Source organism: Staurois parvus, unplaced genomic scaffold, assembly GCF_062004578.1.
Source record: "Staurois parvus isolate SC_StPar_1 unplaced genomic scaffold, SC_StPar_1.0 ptg000154l, whole genome shotgun sequence".
Taxonomy (NCBI): Eukaryota; Metazoa; Chordata; class Amphibia; order Anura; family Ranidae; genus Staurois; species Staurois parvus.
The window spans coordinates 191,612-209,107 of NW_028317950.1; the positions used below are offsets into that span (position 1 = coordinate 191,612).

The following is a 17,496-nucleotide window of genomic DNA, read 5'->3' on the forward strand; positions in this document are numbered from 1 at the left end:
CGTGGTATTGCCAACAATAATAAAGATTTGATTTCAAATATATATTTATATAAAAATTTAAGACAGTTTACTGATATTAAGTATTTTTACACTGTATTCCAAAGGCTGTTTTTTTTTTTTTTAATTCTGTCATTTACAAGCAGCAGAGGACTAGAAGCTCCTCCTGCTACTGTTTCCCTGAAGGCAGGCTGGGAAAGAGCAGGGTCATGTGACAGCTGTATATCAATTAGGAACAAAAGTTAAAATTTTTTTTTTTATTAAAATAATTACAACGCCATCATCCATATACAGAATGAGGGACAATATAAATGTAACCGTGTGTGTTTTGTATCACCTCAATACATCATTAAAACTTAAGTTTAGCTACACAATATGTTTCTCCCTACAGCTTTAGTTACCATACACTGCCTATAATACGATTTTCATTAGGGAAGAGGATCATGTGACTGATCAGACTCTCCCCCAATCATATATAATGTGACAGGCAGCGTAATTACTAAAAACTTTCCTCAAAGGAGCTGACGGCAGGAGGGGGCGTGTCCCAATCAGAAACACTTTACTGCAGCTGAACCCAGAGATCCAAAGCTATAAACCCCCACAGTGCCGGACGTTCAGCAAGCAAGAAGAGGACAGGGCAGCCCTGCAGAGAAGATTCCCATACATTGCAGGGCATACTTGATATCCCTCATAGGGCATATTTCATAATCCTCTTGTATTTCATTGTATAGTAACTGTATCTTCTTATTTATAGTCTAAAGTGTGTTGGGGAGATAATGTTACAGTCTCTAACTCGACCAGAGGAAGCCTTGTATTTATAAAACGTCAGAGTAGCACTCGGCTTGACTCGATTTTGGAGAGGAGAGGAAGTCCCCATACCGCTATCAGAAGATAGTGCTGTATTATATGTAGTTGATGTTGTATACAGTTCATACAGCGCTGACAGCAGCTGCAGCAATTAATCAAGTAAATAATTCATTTTGGCCAGCTTGGCCAAAATTGATCAGTTAAAAGCAACACAAAACCTGGAATTAGACTTTAAGGCCAAATTCTGGTCAAGTCCTGATTGAAGGAAGGCCAGAGTGTGAGGTACAGAGTAATCTCTGAGGTTGAAAAGCCTGTGTTCACACCAGGCAAAACATGATTTCCATGCAGTACATTTTAAGTGATTTTTCTGGTACTGAGTAAGGTGGGTCTTCAACAGTCATGCCAAAAAAGCACTGACTGAGAAACAGGATGAAACAGGGGGCCTTGAGACAGCAGGTCTGGCCTGTTCGGAAGAGGCTGGGTGCCATCTCTTAGATGTTTGAGTATGTCTGTGTACCAGGTTCTTCTGGGCCACTTTGGTGCAATGAGAAGCTCCAATTTCTTCTATTCTTCCTCTATTGAGTCGAGCAGTCAAGGAAGAATCTGCACCGGAGGGAAGGCATACATTAGTATGCATGGAATGCAGGGAATTACCAGGGCATTCAATACCAGTGCTAGATGATCCTTGGCTCTGGTCACAAACAGAGGTAACTTGACCCTGGAGGCCAGGATGCCCACATCTGGAGTACTCCATTTCTGACAAAGGAGATTGAAGATGTCATGATGAAGGGGACCATTCCCCCTGATCCAGGCAGTGCCAGCTGAGAAAATCCACCTGCCAACTGTCCGGGCCTGGAATGTGAACAGCAGAAATTTCTAGAGTGGTTCTTCACCCAGGAGAAAATCAATACTGGTTACTTTAAGCCTACCTGACTCCTGGTGCCCCCTGATCAGTGATATAGGAAACTACTGCAGCATTGTCTTTTAGGACCCTGATCAGGTATCACTGAAGAAGAGGGGCTCTAGGACGCAGAGCTAGATTTATTGCTCCAGGGGCCAGTATGTTAATGGAGAGCTTTGCTTCCCTTGGGGACAAGGTTCCTTGAACCATAAGTGATTGCAGCATTCCTCCCCAGCCTGTGAAACTGGCATCTTTTTTTGACACCCTTTCTGAGAATCGAAAAAACAACTTTCCATTTCCAAGGCAGGGTTAGAAATCCACCAAGCTAGGAAGTTCCTTGCTTGACTAGACAGAAGCATAGGAAGACCAAAAGAAGAAGTATGTGTTCTAGACCAGCTTTTCTCAACCAGGGTGCTCAGGCACCTGGGGGTGCCTTGAGGTTTCTTCAGGAATGCCTTGGCAAAATGTATAAAAATTGCCCAAAACTTGTATACAAGCCAGCGGGTGGAACAAGCCGGCCTTTTAGTTACACAAAGTCAAAGGTTTTCATTGTGCACCATTTTGACCTTCTACCTGCCGGGGTCCTGCCAACCAATAACATCATCAGTTGATAAGGAGGATGTCAGCTGCCTGCACAGCATCCTAGTTTGACACTCCCCTGCCTCTCTACATCAGTGCTGGGGTCACATTAGCTCAGTGATGGAGAAAAACTGAGGGAGAAGAGAAACACTGGAATACTAGTCAGTACCAGTGTGCAAAAGTGTATTTGCTGTGGAAGAATAAATCATCTCTAATGTTGGGTGCCCTACATGTGTGGATGTTGCTTCGATATATAAAACTATTAGAATAGTTTTTCAAATTTTAGAATGGGATGCCTCAAGATTGTTCATAATTTTAAAGGGTGCCTCGGAACTGTCCATAATTTTAAAGGGGGCCTTGAATGAAAAAAGGTTGAGAAACACTGTTGCAGACCACCAGAAAGTAGTGTTGAAGAAGCCTTGAGGCGAACAGCCTTGAATTGTCTACCATAAAGCCCAGGACCCTCAGGGGTAATCTGATAAATGGATGTTTTTCATATTTTAAAGATCCAAGCATCCAAGGATCTTAGACAGGAAACCTTTGCCTGGGCCGTCATGTCTAGAATGGGGACTAAGAAGGCTGGAGAGCAAACTTTTGAAAGGTGATTACCCCAGTTGTGATGATATGGATAATCATTTGGATAATTGTTTGGACTACTTCTGGGGATGTCAGTGACACAAAGTCAGTTCCCCCCAGTGTCAGAATGCCCGCCGCAATCCCGCTATAAGTCGCTGATCTCCGCCATTACTAGTATAAAAAAGAAAAAAAAAAAGCCCAGCTGTAAATGCTACAACTGTCACGTAAACCAGGGTTCAAAGTTTTGTGCAGTGCACAGTGTGCCGCATGTATGCAGAAATGGAGCAACAGGTCCAGGATAGATACCGCTGCAACAGATGTGAGCAGGGTGCCCTTCTTTAAACTAGCGTTAGAGATCTGGAGGAGAAAGTTGCAACACTGGGCAGAACTGACAACCTTGAAAGGGGTCTTCTGCTCTCTGAGCAGGCAGCTAATGGGATTGATGTGGAGGGCGGACAGGCTAATCAGGATTATCAGGTAGGAAGATGGGTTACTGTAACGAGAGGGTGTGGTAGGGGCTCACAGAAAAGGAAGGCCGACCCTGGGTTTGTGCACCCAAACAGATTTGCCAAGTTGGGTGAAGATGTGGGGGTGGCAAGCTCAGGGGTGGCAGCCCTGGATGTCACTGCTATCCCTAACAGCCGGGAGGGCAGACCATGGGAGGGGTGGTGAGGGTAGTGCAGGAAGGCCTAGACAGCTGGTGGTAGTAGGGGATTCTATGATCAGAAGGACTGATAGAATAATTTGTCGCCAGGATCGCCTCAACCGAATGGTTTGCGGTCTCCCTGGTGCCAGGCATGTGGCGGACCGGGTTGGTAAATTACTGGGAGGGGCTGCGTATGACCCAGCTGTCTTGGTTCATGTTGGAACCAATGACAGAATACATGGAAGGTGGAGGCTCCTTAAGAATCAATTTAAAGAACTAAGATGAAGGGAAGGACCTCCAATGTGATATTCTCTGAAATATTACCTGTGCCATGCGCAACTCAGGAAAGACAGTGGGAGATTTGAGAAATCAATGCATGGCTGAAGACCTGGTCTAAGAGGGAATGATTTGGGTTTCTAGAGCACTGGGCTGACTTTTCATTGGGGTGCAACCTATATGCTAGAGATGGTCTGCACCTAAATGGAAGGGGGTTTACTGTGCTGGGGGAGAGGTTTAAGGCTGAAGGAGTATTTAAACTAGGATCAAGGGGGGGATTATAAGGGGGTAGACAGATCAGACAGGGGTAAGTCCTTATTGGTGGGTGGAATGGGGAAAGATGGGGGGAGGACTATTGCAGATGATAAGAAGGTTCCCATGTTACAAACAACCAGTGGAATTGGTACCATTTGTATGAAAATAAAAAATATGCAAAATACGTGTGACCAAGGTGTCAATGGATTAAAGTGTTTGTTCACCAATGCCAGAAGTCTGCCAAGCAAAATAGGTGAGTTGGAAGCTTTGGTGCATGAAGAGAACTATGATTTAATTGGTATTACTGAATCTTGGCTTCATTCTTCACATGTCTGGGCCATTAATATTCCTGGCTATGTTCTCTTTCGGAGAGACAGAATAAATAGAAAAGATGATGGTGTCTGTCTCTATGTGAGATGTAATATCAGAGTGAGTGTGAAAGAGGACCTAGTTGATGGAGAGCGTGATGAGGCCATCGTGGTGCCAATATTTAAAAAGGGGTCAATTTACCAAGTAATTACAGACTTGTTAGTTTGTCTATAGTTGGGAAGATACTGGAGAGTTTAATAAAAGACCACATAGATGAGTTCTTGCTGGAAAAATATATTTTAAGCAACAGACAGCATGGATTCATGAAAGACAGAAGTTGACAAACAAATCTGATTTCTTTTTATGAGGGGGTGAGCAAAACCTTGGACAGAGGGGTGGCGGTGGACGTGGTATACTTGGACAGAGGGGTGGCGGTGGACGTGGCATACTTGGACAGAGGGGTGGCTGTGGACGTGGCATACTTGGATACAGGGGTGGCGGTGGACGTGGCATACTTGGACAGAGGGGTGGCGGTGGACGTGGCATACTTGGACAGAGGGGTGGCTGTGGACGTGGTATACTTGGATTTTGCTAAAGCGTTTGACACAGTTCCCCACACACGGCTAACATAGATGAGTTCTTGCTGGAAAAATATATTTTAAGCAACAGACAGTATGGATTCATGAAAGACAGAAGTTGTCCAACAAATCTGATTTCTTTTTATGAGGGGGTGAGCAAAACCTTGGACAGAGGGGTGGCTGTGGACGTGGTATACTTAGACAGAGGGGTAGCTGTGGACGTGGTATACTTGGACAGAGGGGTGGCTGTGGACGTGGTATACTTGGACAGAGGGGTGGCGGTGGACGTGGTATACTTGGACAGAGGGGTGGCGGTGGACGTGGTATACTTGGACAGAGGGGTGGCGGTGGACGTGGTATACTTGGACAGAGGGGTGGCGGTGGACGTGGTATACTTGGACAGAGGGGTGGCTGTGGACGTGGTATACTTGGACAGAGGGGTGGCTGTGGACGTGGTATACTTGGACAGAGGGGTGGCTGTGGACGTGGTATACTTGGACAGAGGGGTGGCTGTGGACGTGGTATACTTGGACAGAGGGGTGGCTGTGGACGTGGTATACTTGGACAGAGGGGTGGCTGTGGATGTGGTATACTTGGACAGAGGGGTGGCTGTGGACGTGGTATACTTGGATTTTTCTAAAGCGTTTGACACAGTTCCCCACACACGGCTAATGTGTAAGGTGAAGTCTACAGGCTTGGAAAAATCTGTATGTAAATGGATAGAAAACTGGCTAAAAGATCATATTCAAAGAGTAGTGGTTAATGATTCATATTCTGAATGGTCTAGGGCAGTGGTCGGCAAGCCGCGGCTCGCGAGCCACATGCGGCTCTTTACAAACTTAAATGCGGCTCTTCTGTGTGCCGGGCGCCCGCTCCCCTCCCTCCTCTCGGGCGGCCGCCCCCTCCCCTCCCTCCTCTCGGGCGGCCGCCCCCTCCCCTCCCTCCTCTCGGGCGGCCGCCCCAAAGGTCAGGTCATCCTGCAGCTTTCAGGATGTAGGCGGGGCAGCCAGGATGTAGGCGGGGCAGCGTGACAAACTCCTCTCCTCTCACAGTCCGCCCTGAAGACCAGAACGGCGCGGGAACTCGGCGAGAGGAACGCGCGGAGCAAAGGTAAGTGAATTGACACAGGGGGGACTTACTATATGGGGGATGAATTACTATATGGGGGATGAATTACTATATGGGGATGAATTACTATATGGGGGATGAATTACTATATGGGGGATGAATTACTATATGGGGGATGAATTACTATATGGGGGATGAATTACTCTAGGGGATGAATTACTATGGGGGATGAATTACTATATGGGGGATGAATTACTATATGGGGGATGAATTACTATGGGGGATGAATTACTATATGGGGGATGAATTACTATATGGGGGATGAATTACTATATGGGGGATGAATTACTATGGGGGATGAATTACTATAGGGGGGATGAATTACTATATGGGGGATGAATTACTATATGGGGGATGAATTACTATATGGGGGATGAATTACTATGGGGGATGAATTACTATAGGGGGGATGAATTACTATAGGGGGGATGAATTACTATATGGGGGATGAATTACTATATGGGGGATGAATTACTATATGGGGGATGAATTACTATATGGGGGATGAATTACTATGGGGGATGAATTACTATGGGGGATGAATTACTATATGGGGGATGAATTACTATATGGGGGATGAATTACTATATGGGGGATGAATTACTATATGGGGGATGAATTACTATGGGGGATGAATTACTATATGGGGGATGAATTACTATATGGGGGATGAATTACTATGGGGGATGTATTACTATATGGGGGATGAATTACTATATGGGGGATGAATTACTATATGGGGGATGAATTACTATGGGGGATGAATTACTATAGGGGGGATGAATTACTATAGGGGGGATGAATTACTATATGGGGGATGAATTACTATATGGGGGATGAATTACTATATGGGGGATGAATTACTATGGGGGATGAATTACTATAGGGGGGATGAATTACTATATGGGGGATGAATTACTATATGGGGGATGAATTACTATATGGGGGATGAATTACTATATGGGGGATGAATTACTATATGGGGGATGAATTACTATGGGGGATGAATTACTATATGGGGGATGAATTACTATGGGGGATGAATTACTATGGGGGATGAATTACTATATGGGGGATGAATTACTATATGGGGGATTAATTACTATATGGGGAATGAATTACTATATGGGGAATGAATTAATATGGGGAATGAATTACTATAGGGGGGATGAATTACTATAGGGGGGATGAATTACTATAGGGGGAATGAATTACTATAGGGGGGATGAATTACTATAGGGGGGATGAATTACTATAGGGGGGATGAATTACTATATGGGGGATGAATTACTATATGGGGGATGAATTACTATATGGGGGGTGAATTACTATGGGGGATGAATTACTATATGGGGGATGAATTACTATGGGGGATGAATTACTATGGGGGATGAATTACTATGGGGGATGAATTACTATATGGGGGATGAATTACTATATGGGGGATGAATTACTATATGGGGGATGAATTACTATATGGGGGATGAATTACTATATGGGGGATGAATTACTATGGGGGATGAATTACTATGGGGGATGAATTACTATATGGGGGATGAATTACTATATGGGGGATGAATTACTATGGGGGATGTATTACTATATGGGAGATGTATTTTCAGTTTTAAAAATGTGGCTCTCAAAATAAATTTAAATCGTGGTTTTGGCGAGATTTGGCTCAGTTGAAAAAAAAGGTTGCCCACCACTGGTCTAGGGTCATCAGTGGTGTACCCCAAGGTTCAGTGTTGGGACCCTTACTTTTTAATATATTTATAAATGATATAGGGTCTGAGATTATAAATCCCATTTCAGTCTTTGCAGATGACACCAAGCTGTGCCGTGGAATAACGTCCTTACAGGATGTCTCCAACTTACAAGCCGACCTCAATGCACTGTGTAATTGGGCAACTATGTGGCAAATGAGGTTTAATGTTGATAAATGTAAGGTGATGCACTTGGGGGCTAAGAATATGCATGCATCATACATACTAGGGGGGGTACAACTGGGGGAATTAATGGTGGAGAAGGATCTGGGAGTTCTGATAGATCACAAGCTTAACCACTTGCCGTCCGCCTGCTGTTTTTAAAAACGGCAGGGCGGTGGCACTCCAGGGGCGGGTTGCCGTTCGTAAATGGCACCCACTATTTCTAGTTGTGCGCGCTCCCTGGGAGCACGCAGCACCGCGATCCGGTGCTCGCTGTGTCCTCAGGACACAGTGAAACACCGATCGGCGGACGGGACCTCTGTACGAGGTCCCAATCATGTGATCACTGATTGGGCAATCAGTGATCACATGCAAAGTAGTATGCAAGATGTCACTTGTGACATCATTGCTTACTACGTGTGAAATCTGTGAATGATCACAGAAGTCACATGGTACAAGGCTACAACAGCCTTGTACCATGTGACAAGCTCTGACCAATCACAGCTCACACAGTATTTCTCAATGGCTGCAAGAATGCAGACAGAGAGAAAGAGAAATGATTGCTTTTACATCCTATATGGGTGTAAAAGCAATCACTGTAAAAAAAAAAAAAAATGTTCATCACCCCCCACAAGTAGTACAGTGTCACCATGGTGACACTGTACTGCTAGGGTGACGGTATGTAAAAAAACAAAAAAAACAAAAACAAATAATATAAAAAAATAAAATAAAAATGTAAAAAAAAATGTTTAAAAATTATAATTTTTGGTTATAACTAATTTGGCGTATTTTTTTTTTTACTAAAAAGATAACGGAATACATTTTGGCCAAGATTTATGATGAATTATTTATTTACAAAATTTTATAAGAAAAAAAACTTTTTTCAAAATTTTTGGAGTTTTTCATTTATATAGCAAAAAAAATAAAAATCACAGTGGTGAATAAATACCACCAAAATAAAGCTTTATCTGTCTCAAAAAAATGGTAATAAATTCATATGGGTACAGTGTTGCATGACCGCGCAACTGTCATTCTAAGTGTGATAGCGCTGAAAGCTGAAAATTGCCCTGGTCAGGAAAGGGGTAAAAGTGTCCGGACAGGAAGAGGTTAATAATGGATGCAATGCCAAGCTGCGGTTTCTAAAGCAACCAAAATCCTCTCTTGTATTAAAAGAGGTATAGACTCCAGAGAGAGAGGTATCATTTCCCCCTGTACAAATCATTAGTAAGACGTCATCTGGAATATGCAGTTCAGTTTTGGGCACCAATTCACAAAAAGAACATTGGGGAACTGGAGAAAGTACAGAGAAGGGAAACCAAACTGATAAGAGGCATGGAGGAGCTCAGCTATGAGGAAAGATTAGAGGAACTGAGAAGAGAAGACTAAGGGGGGATATGATCTCCATGTAAAATACATAAGGGGGGGGTATGATCTCCATGTATAATACATAAGGGGGGATATGATCTCCATGTATAATACATAAGGGGGGATATGATCTCCATGTATAATACATAAGGGGGGATATGATCACCATGTATAACACATAAGGGGGGATATGATCTCCATGTATAATACATAAGGGGGGATATGATCACCATGTATAACACATAAGGGGGGATATGATCAACATGTATAACAAATAAGGGGGGATATGATCTCCATGTATAATACATAAGGGGGGATATGATCACCATGTATAATACAAAAGGGGGGATATGATCTCCATGTATAATACATAGGGGGGGATATGATCTCCATGTATAATACATAAGGGGGGATATGATCTCCATGTATAATACATAGGGGGGATATGATCAACATGTATAATACATAAGGGGGGATATGATCTCCATGTATAATACATAAGGGGGGATATGATATCCATGTATAATACATAAGGGGGGATATGATCTCCATGTATAATACATAAGGGGGGATATGATCTCCATGTATAATACATAAGGGGGGATATGATCACCATGTATAACACATAAGGGGGGATATGATCTCCATGTATAATACATAAGGGGGGATATGATCACCATGTATAACACATAAGGGGGGATATGATCAACATGTATAACAAATAAGGGGGGATATGATCACCATGTATAACACATAAGGGGGGATATGATCTCCATGTATAATACATAAGGGGGGATATGATCACCATGTATAACACATAAGGGGGGATATGATCAACATGTATAACAAATAAGGGGGGATATGATCTCCATGTATAATACATAAGGGGGGATATGATCACCATGTATAATACAAAAGGGGGGATATGATCTCCATGTATAATACATAGGGGGGGATATGATCTCCATGTATAATACATAAGGGGGGATATGATCTCCATGTATAATACATAAGCGGGGATATGATCTCCATGTATAATACATAAGGGGGGATATGAACTCCATGTATAATACATAGGGGGGATATGATCAACATGTATAATACATAAGGGGGGATATGATCTCCATGTATAATACATAAGGGGGGATATGATATCCATGTATAATACATAAGGGGGGATATGATATCCATGTATAATACATAAGGGGGGATATGACCTCCATGTATAATACATAAGGGGGGATATGATCACCATGTATAACACATAAGGGGGGATATGATCTCCATGTATAATACATAAGGGGGGATATGATCACCATGTATAACACATAAGGGGGGATATGATCAACATGTATAACAAATAAGGGGGGATATGATCTCCATGTATAATACATAAGGGGGGATATGATCTCCATGTATAATACATAAGGGGGGATATGATCTCCATGTATAATACATAAGGGGGATATGATCTCCATGTATAATACATAAGGGGGGATATGATCTCCATGTATAATACATAAGGGGGGATATGATCTCCATGTATAATACATAAGGGGGATATGATCTCCATGTATAATACATAAGGGGGGATATGATTTCCATGTATAATACATAAGGGGGGATATGATCTCCATGTATAATACATAAGGGGGGATATGATCTCCATGTATAATACATAAGGGGGGATATGATCTCCATGTATAATACATAAGGGGGGGATATGATCACCATGTATAACACATAAGGGGGATATGATCACCATGTATAACACATAAGGGGGGATATGATCTCCATGTATAATACATAAGGGGGATATGATCTCCATGTATAATACATAAGGGGGATATGATCACCATGTATAATACATAAGGGGGATATGATCAACATGTATAACACATAAGGGGGGATATGATCAACATGTATAATACATAAGGGGGATATGATCTCCATGTATAATACATAAGGGGGGATATGATCTCCATGTATAATACATAAGGGGGGATATGATCTCCATGTATAATACATAAGGGGGGATATGATCACCATGTATAATACATAAGGGGGATATGAACTCCATGTATAATACATAAGGGGGGATATGATTTCCATGTATAATACATAAGGGGGGATATGAACTCCATGTATAATACATAAGGGGGATATGATCTCCATGTATAATACATAAGGGGGGATATGATCTCCATGTATAATACATAAGGGGGGATATGATCTCCATGTATAATACATAAGGGGGGATATGATCTCCATGTATAATACATAAGGGGGGATATGATTTCCATGTATAATACATAAGGGGGGATATGATCTCCATGTATAATACATAAGGGGGGATATGATCTCCATGTATAAATACATTAGTGGTTCATATAGTGAACTCGGTGTAGTTATTCACCCTGAGGTCACCACAGAGGATAAGGGGGCACTCTTTACGTCTGGAGGAAAAGAAATGTAATCTCCAAACACGGAAAGGTTTCTTCACAGTGAGAGCTGTGAAAATGTGGAATAGACTCCCTAAAGAGTTTGTTCTGGCCAGCTCAGTGGATTGCTTTAAAAAAGTCCTGGATTCTTTCTTAGATACACAGAATATAACTGGATACTAACATTTATAGATAAAGTTGATCCAGGGAATATCTGATTGCCTCTTGGGGGATCAGGAAGGTATTTTTTTTCCCTGCAGGAGCAAATTGGATCATGCTTTGCTGTTTTTTTTGCGTTCCTCTGGATCAAATGTGGGTATAGGATTATAACCTTTATTTTTTTTTTTTATGGTTGAACTGGATGGACTTTTGTCTTTTTTCAGCCAGACTATGTAAACCAATTAATTTACACATATTACGTATTGGGATTTTTTTTTAGCAAAGACATGTAGCAAAATAAATTTTGCTCTAAACCTCGAAATTAGATTTTTTTAAAAAAAATGTTTAATAGCAAAATGTCAAAAATATTGTTTTCTCAAAACTGTTGGGTCTTTTTTTTTTTTTTTGGATAGCACAAAAAAATACAAAAATGCACAGGCAGTCAAATACCACCAAAAAAGCTCTATTCGTGGGAAAAAAAGGATGTAAATTTAATTTGGGTGCAGCGTTGCATGACCGTCCAATTGTCAGTTAAAGTAATGCAGCACCGCAACGCAAAAAAATGGCCTGGTCAGGAAGGGGGGTAAATCCTCTGGAGGGCAAGAGGTTAAATGCAGCTAGTCACATTCCAAGTGTATCAAAACAAAAGGCGCACAAATGCAGGCCATACATGGATCGAATTCCGAACAAATTGTCTTTAAAAAATCGGAAATATTGTGTGTTTTGTAATCTGATGGTGCCACCATTGATTTCGAAAATTCAACCAAGCCTTTAATTTCATCTCATGTTGCTACAGAAAAGAATTTTCGTGGCCAAGAATGTTCTTTTCTTTCCAGGTCATGCTCATTTCTTTTTTTTTCCATTTATATTTCTTGCACAATTCTCCCATCATTGATTTGATATTCGTTTGTTTTTTAAAAAATTTCCAACATGCCTAATCACTCAGATTTGATGGTCACATGAAAATCGTCCGTTTCTGTGACCCACTAATTTCAAACGAAAATTCTTACAAAAGATTTTTGAAAGTAAATGCTTTCGGAATTGGACCCGTGTTTGGCAGGCTAAAGTCTTGTTCACATATTGAAGAGAAAAGCCTGTCCAGCAAGTTGCAGAGAAGGACTCTTGTTCTCCATGTGGAAGTAGTGGTCTCTCTGCACAGGCTCCAAACACCCTTGCTGAGTCAGGCCTATAAAATCTCCAATCAGTGGAGCTTATGTTTCCTGCTAATTGAAGAGCTCTCACTGGGGGCACGTCAAACCTTTGTAGGGATTCTAAACTCATCAACTGATTGAAAGCATGTATTTGTGCAATTAAATGATGAAAAAGATCACCTCTGTTCAAACGGGTATTGCTGATCTGTACTGCAGCATCATCCTCATTTTCCTGCGGGTCCTGTGAATAAAATATGTACAACATAAGCTTGTACTTACACCCAAGATGTCTACATTTTGTCCTTTGAGGTCATTATATGAGCAGATGTAAGGAATCGTGTATAAAGTACTTACAATTGCTATGCTGAGGCTGGTGTCAGTCACAGGATTATCTGAGGATGACAAGTCAGGTTTAAAAAGCTGCAAAAGTTAAAAAGATAAAAGAAGACTTGCCTCCGTGAATTATTTTACATGAGCTCCGTCTTGCTGGCTTCCTAAACCCCACCATACATACAAATGTGCATTGTTAAGTTGCAGTTGGCTATTTCACAATTTTCCTATTGTTGTATTCCAGGCATGCTTGTTAGGTTTTAGGAGGGAAAAAAACATGATAAATTTCAAGGCAACATTCCCCAACTACAATAAAAAAAAAAAAAAAAAAAAAAAAGATTCTATACATTAGCCTAACCCCAGGCTTAAAGACCTAATTCCAAGTACTCAGAAATGAAATATGAACAAAGCATATTCCTCTAAAGCAGCGGTTCTCAACCTGGGGGTCGCGACCCCTTTGGGGGTCGAACGACGCTTCCACAGGGGTCGCCTAAGACCATCGGAAAACACATATTTCCGATGGTCTTAGGAACCGAGACACCGCTCCTCGCCGTCTCCAGGTGTGGGCGGGATGACATGCCGCCCCTGTCATCTGGACACACCTCGAGATCAATCCTCGCCTGTGATTGGCCGCCGGCACTGTAGTTCAGGAGAGGCACACAGGCGGCCAATCACCGGCAAAGAGGTGGAGCTTGGAGAGGAGGAGCCGAGCGGCACCGCGAAGATCGAGCGAGTGAAGAGGAGGAGAGCGGCCGGAGAAGGAAGACATCTGACAGGTAAGTGTTGGTACCATGGGAGAGGGAGGGAGCGAGCGAGCCCAGGCTGGAGCAGGGGTCAGCAAGGTAAGTATCATTGGTGTCAGTGGGAATAGTGCCCCATCATTGGTGTCACTAATACCAATGATGGGGCACTATTCCTCCTACTGACACCAACGATGGGACACTATTCCTCCCACTGACACCAACGATGGGGCACTATTCCTCCCACTGACACCAACGATGGGACACTATTCCTCCCACTGACACCAATGATGGGGCACTATTCCTCCCACTGACACCAACGATGGGGCACTATTCCTCCCACTGACACCAACGATGGGACACTATTCCCCCCACTGACACCAACGATGAGGCACGATTCCTCCCCCAAATGACACCAACGATGGGGCACGATTCCTCCCCCCACTGACACCAACGATGGGGCACAATTCCTCCCCCCACTGACACCAAGGATGGGGCACAATTCCTCCCCCCACTGACACCAAGGATGGGGCAGTATTCCTCCCCCCACTGACACCAAGGATGGGGCACTATTCCTCCCCCCACTGACACCAAGGATAGGGCATTATTCCTCCCCCCACTGACACCAAGGATGGGGCACTATTCCTCCCCCCACTGACACCAAGGATGGGGCACTATTCCTCCCCCCACTGACACCAAGGATGGGGCAGTATTCCTCCCCCCACTGACACCAATGATGGGGCACTATTCCTCCCACTGACACCAATGATGGGGCACTATTCCTCCCACTGATACCAATGATGGGACACTATTCCCCCCCACTGATACCAATGATGGGGCACTATTCCTCCCACTGATACCAATGATGGGGCACTATTCCTCCCACTGACACCAATGATGGGGCACTATTCCTCCCACTGACACCAATGATGGGGCACTATTCCTCCCACTGATACCAATGATGGGACACTATTCCTCCCCACTGATACCAATGATGGGGCACTATTCCTCCCACTGACACCAATGATGGGGCACTATTCCTCCCACTGATACCAATGATGGGACACTATTCCTCCCACTGATACCAATGATGGGACACTATTCCTCCCACTGACACCAATGATGGGACACTATTCCTCACACTGACACCAATGACGGGGCACTATTCCTCCCACTGACACCAATGACGGGGCACTATTCCTCCCACTGACACCAATGACGGGGCACTATTCCTCCCACTGATACCAATGACGGGGCACTATTCCTCCCACTGACACCAATGACGGGGCACTATTCCTCCCACTGACACCAATGACGGGGCACTATTCCTCCCACTGACACCAATGACGGGGCACTATTCCTCCCACTGACACCAATGACGGGGCACTATTCCTCCCACTGACACCAATGAAGGGGGCACTATTCCTCCCACTGACACCAATGACGGGGCACTATTCCTCCCACTGATACCAATGACGGGGCACTATTCCTCCCACTGACACCAATGACGTGGCACTATTCCTCCTACTGCAAAATTACAGTTATGAAGTAGCAACAAAAATAATTTTATGGTTGGGGGTCACCACAACATGAGGAACTGTATTAAGGGGTCGCGGCGTTAGAAAGGTTGAGAACCACTGCTCTAAAGTGTGTGTCTCTGTTCAGAGCACTGTCAATTCTGTCTGCTGCCTCATTCCTTCTGAAAAGTTTTGCTGACACCAAGAAGAAAAAAAAAGGTGACTAGGGATGGAGTTCCAACGCACAACCTGTGATTGACAGCCTCAGCTCTGTTCATTTGTTTTGTGTGAATGGGGGGTGTGTCCCTTCCATCCAATCAGCTCTCACCGAGCTCTACAGAATGTATCTTCAGCTCTCTACGCCGTTTTCTGAAACTGTATAAATTCTGCACTTTGAACGGCTGTAGAGAAAAGAAGACAGCAGATAAACAGGTACAACTTATGTAGGATGATTTGTTTCATCTCTGTGTATTACCTGAGGCCAGTCACTTCACTGGGTACATGTAAGGGTTTACAACCACTTTAAAGCTTTAAACTTCACTCATGATCATGACTTTGTATGGCTGCAGTCTCCCCCACTTGTAATATATAAAATGTTTTGTTGTTTTTTTTAATATTTTGTGTTTCCACTCTTGCCTAGGTGGGCATGACATCTCCACTTCTGCAGCCTCCTGGCATAACAATATCACATATCCCAGGAAGCTTAAGGTTCCTTACAGCAGAGGAGAGACACAGCACTGGGCAAAGGGGGCATATCATCATGGGTCTTGTTGTCTGAACCTGGAAGAGACAGCTCCTGATAATTGTGGGCGGGACCTCCCTTGCGCCAACGGAGCGGCAGGTCACAGCAGGACAACCCTGGGTGGGCAAGTACATAGGCCTCTGCCTCATCCAAGCAGAGAATGCTTTGCATTCCTTCAGAAAACAATCACGTGTCAAACAAGGCCTGAGGACTGAATCCGGCCCACCAGGCCATGTTATGTGGCCCTCGCACCTCTCCTGAATCTGCGGCACCCCCGTCGTTCCCGCTCCCACTTTGTCTCTGCATTCACAGAACTTCTCCTACAGACCCTGCACCTCTCTGTGCAGCTACTGCCCCCCCCCATAATCTGCATAGAGTGTGGCAACTAACTCCGGCCCTCCTGTGGTCCTCCTTTAGATCCTGCACTTGGGGGGTGCACTGTGATTTAGGGGAAGGAGGGGGACTCTTGACGGCTGGTGACATCTGATGTAAGGGGGGGGGAGGGGTAATTGTTACTCTGAACATCTAGTCTTACCAGATACCATAATGCTGTTGCATTCCCATGATGGAATGGAGTTTGATACCCATGCTCTAAATGAGGCCCTTGATGAGTGGCATACCTTCTGTGTTCACAATGCATCAAGCTGGCCGCTCAGCACAGCACTCAAAAGCAAGAGGTGATTACAGGAGTAGCGGTGTCCACGACAGTGAATCCAGCCTCCAGGGGCATCAGCCAGTTGCATTGGTCCACGCTAGATCAGTGTAATTATGTATAAAATATCCATACCTGGAATCCACCTTTAAGTCTCCAGTTGCCGTTCTACCAACCTCTGTACTTGTCCAGCCTAAATCCTTACATTGGGAATTTTTACCCTTACAGCAGTTTCAATAAAAAATACAATTGCCAGATTCCCAAAGTACTCACATCCCAATAAATGTCATATACAGCCCTCAACTCTACACTATACCTTCTTACAGAATGTTGTAACATGAGAGAAATGCAGATATTATAAAATAACTCCAAGCAATGAACTGGTAAAGTACAACCATTAGTTCTGCATTTCAGTAACCACT

At 43.7% G+C, this 17,496-nt stretch overlaps 1 protein-coding gene across 3 annotated transcripts in view; it reads right to left on the reverse strand.

Moving 5' to 3' along the window:
* Positions 1–17,496, reverse strand: part of LOC149463402 (heat shock factor protein 3-like) — a 112,174-nt gene that overhangs the window by 8,947 nt on the left and 85,731 nt on the right. Inside the window, exons 11-12 of one of the 3 annotated variants that reach the window (XR_016312403.1) lie at positions 13,448–13,485; positions 13,274–13,334 (exon numbers count right to left, since the gene is read on the reverse strand). Coding sequence is in view for 2 of the 3 variants with exons in the window: in XM_089674895.1 (XP_089531021.1) it covers positions 13,274–13,334; positions 13,448–13,513 (127 nt within the window). In the remaining variant the exon portion in view is untranslated. Of the gene's footprint in view, positions 1–13,273; positions 13,335–13,447; positions 13,514–15,539; positions 16,082–17,496 lie in introns of those variants that run through there. The other 2 variants (XM_089674895.1, XM_089674896.1) reach the window with 2 other exon arrangements.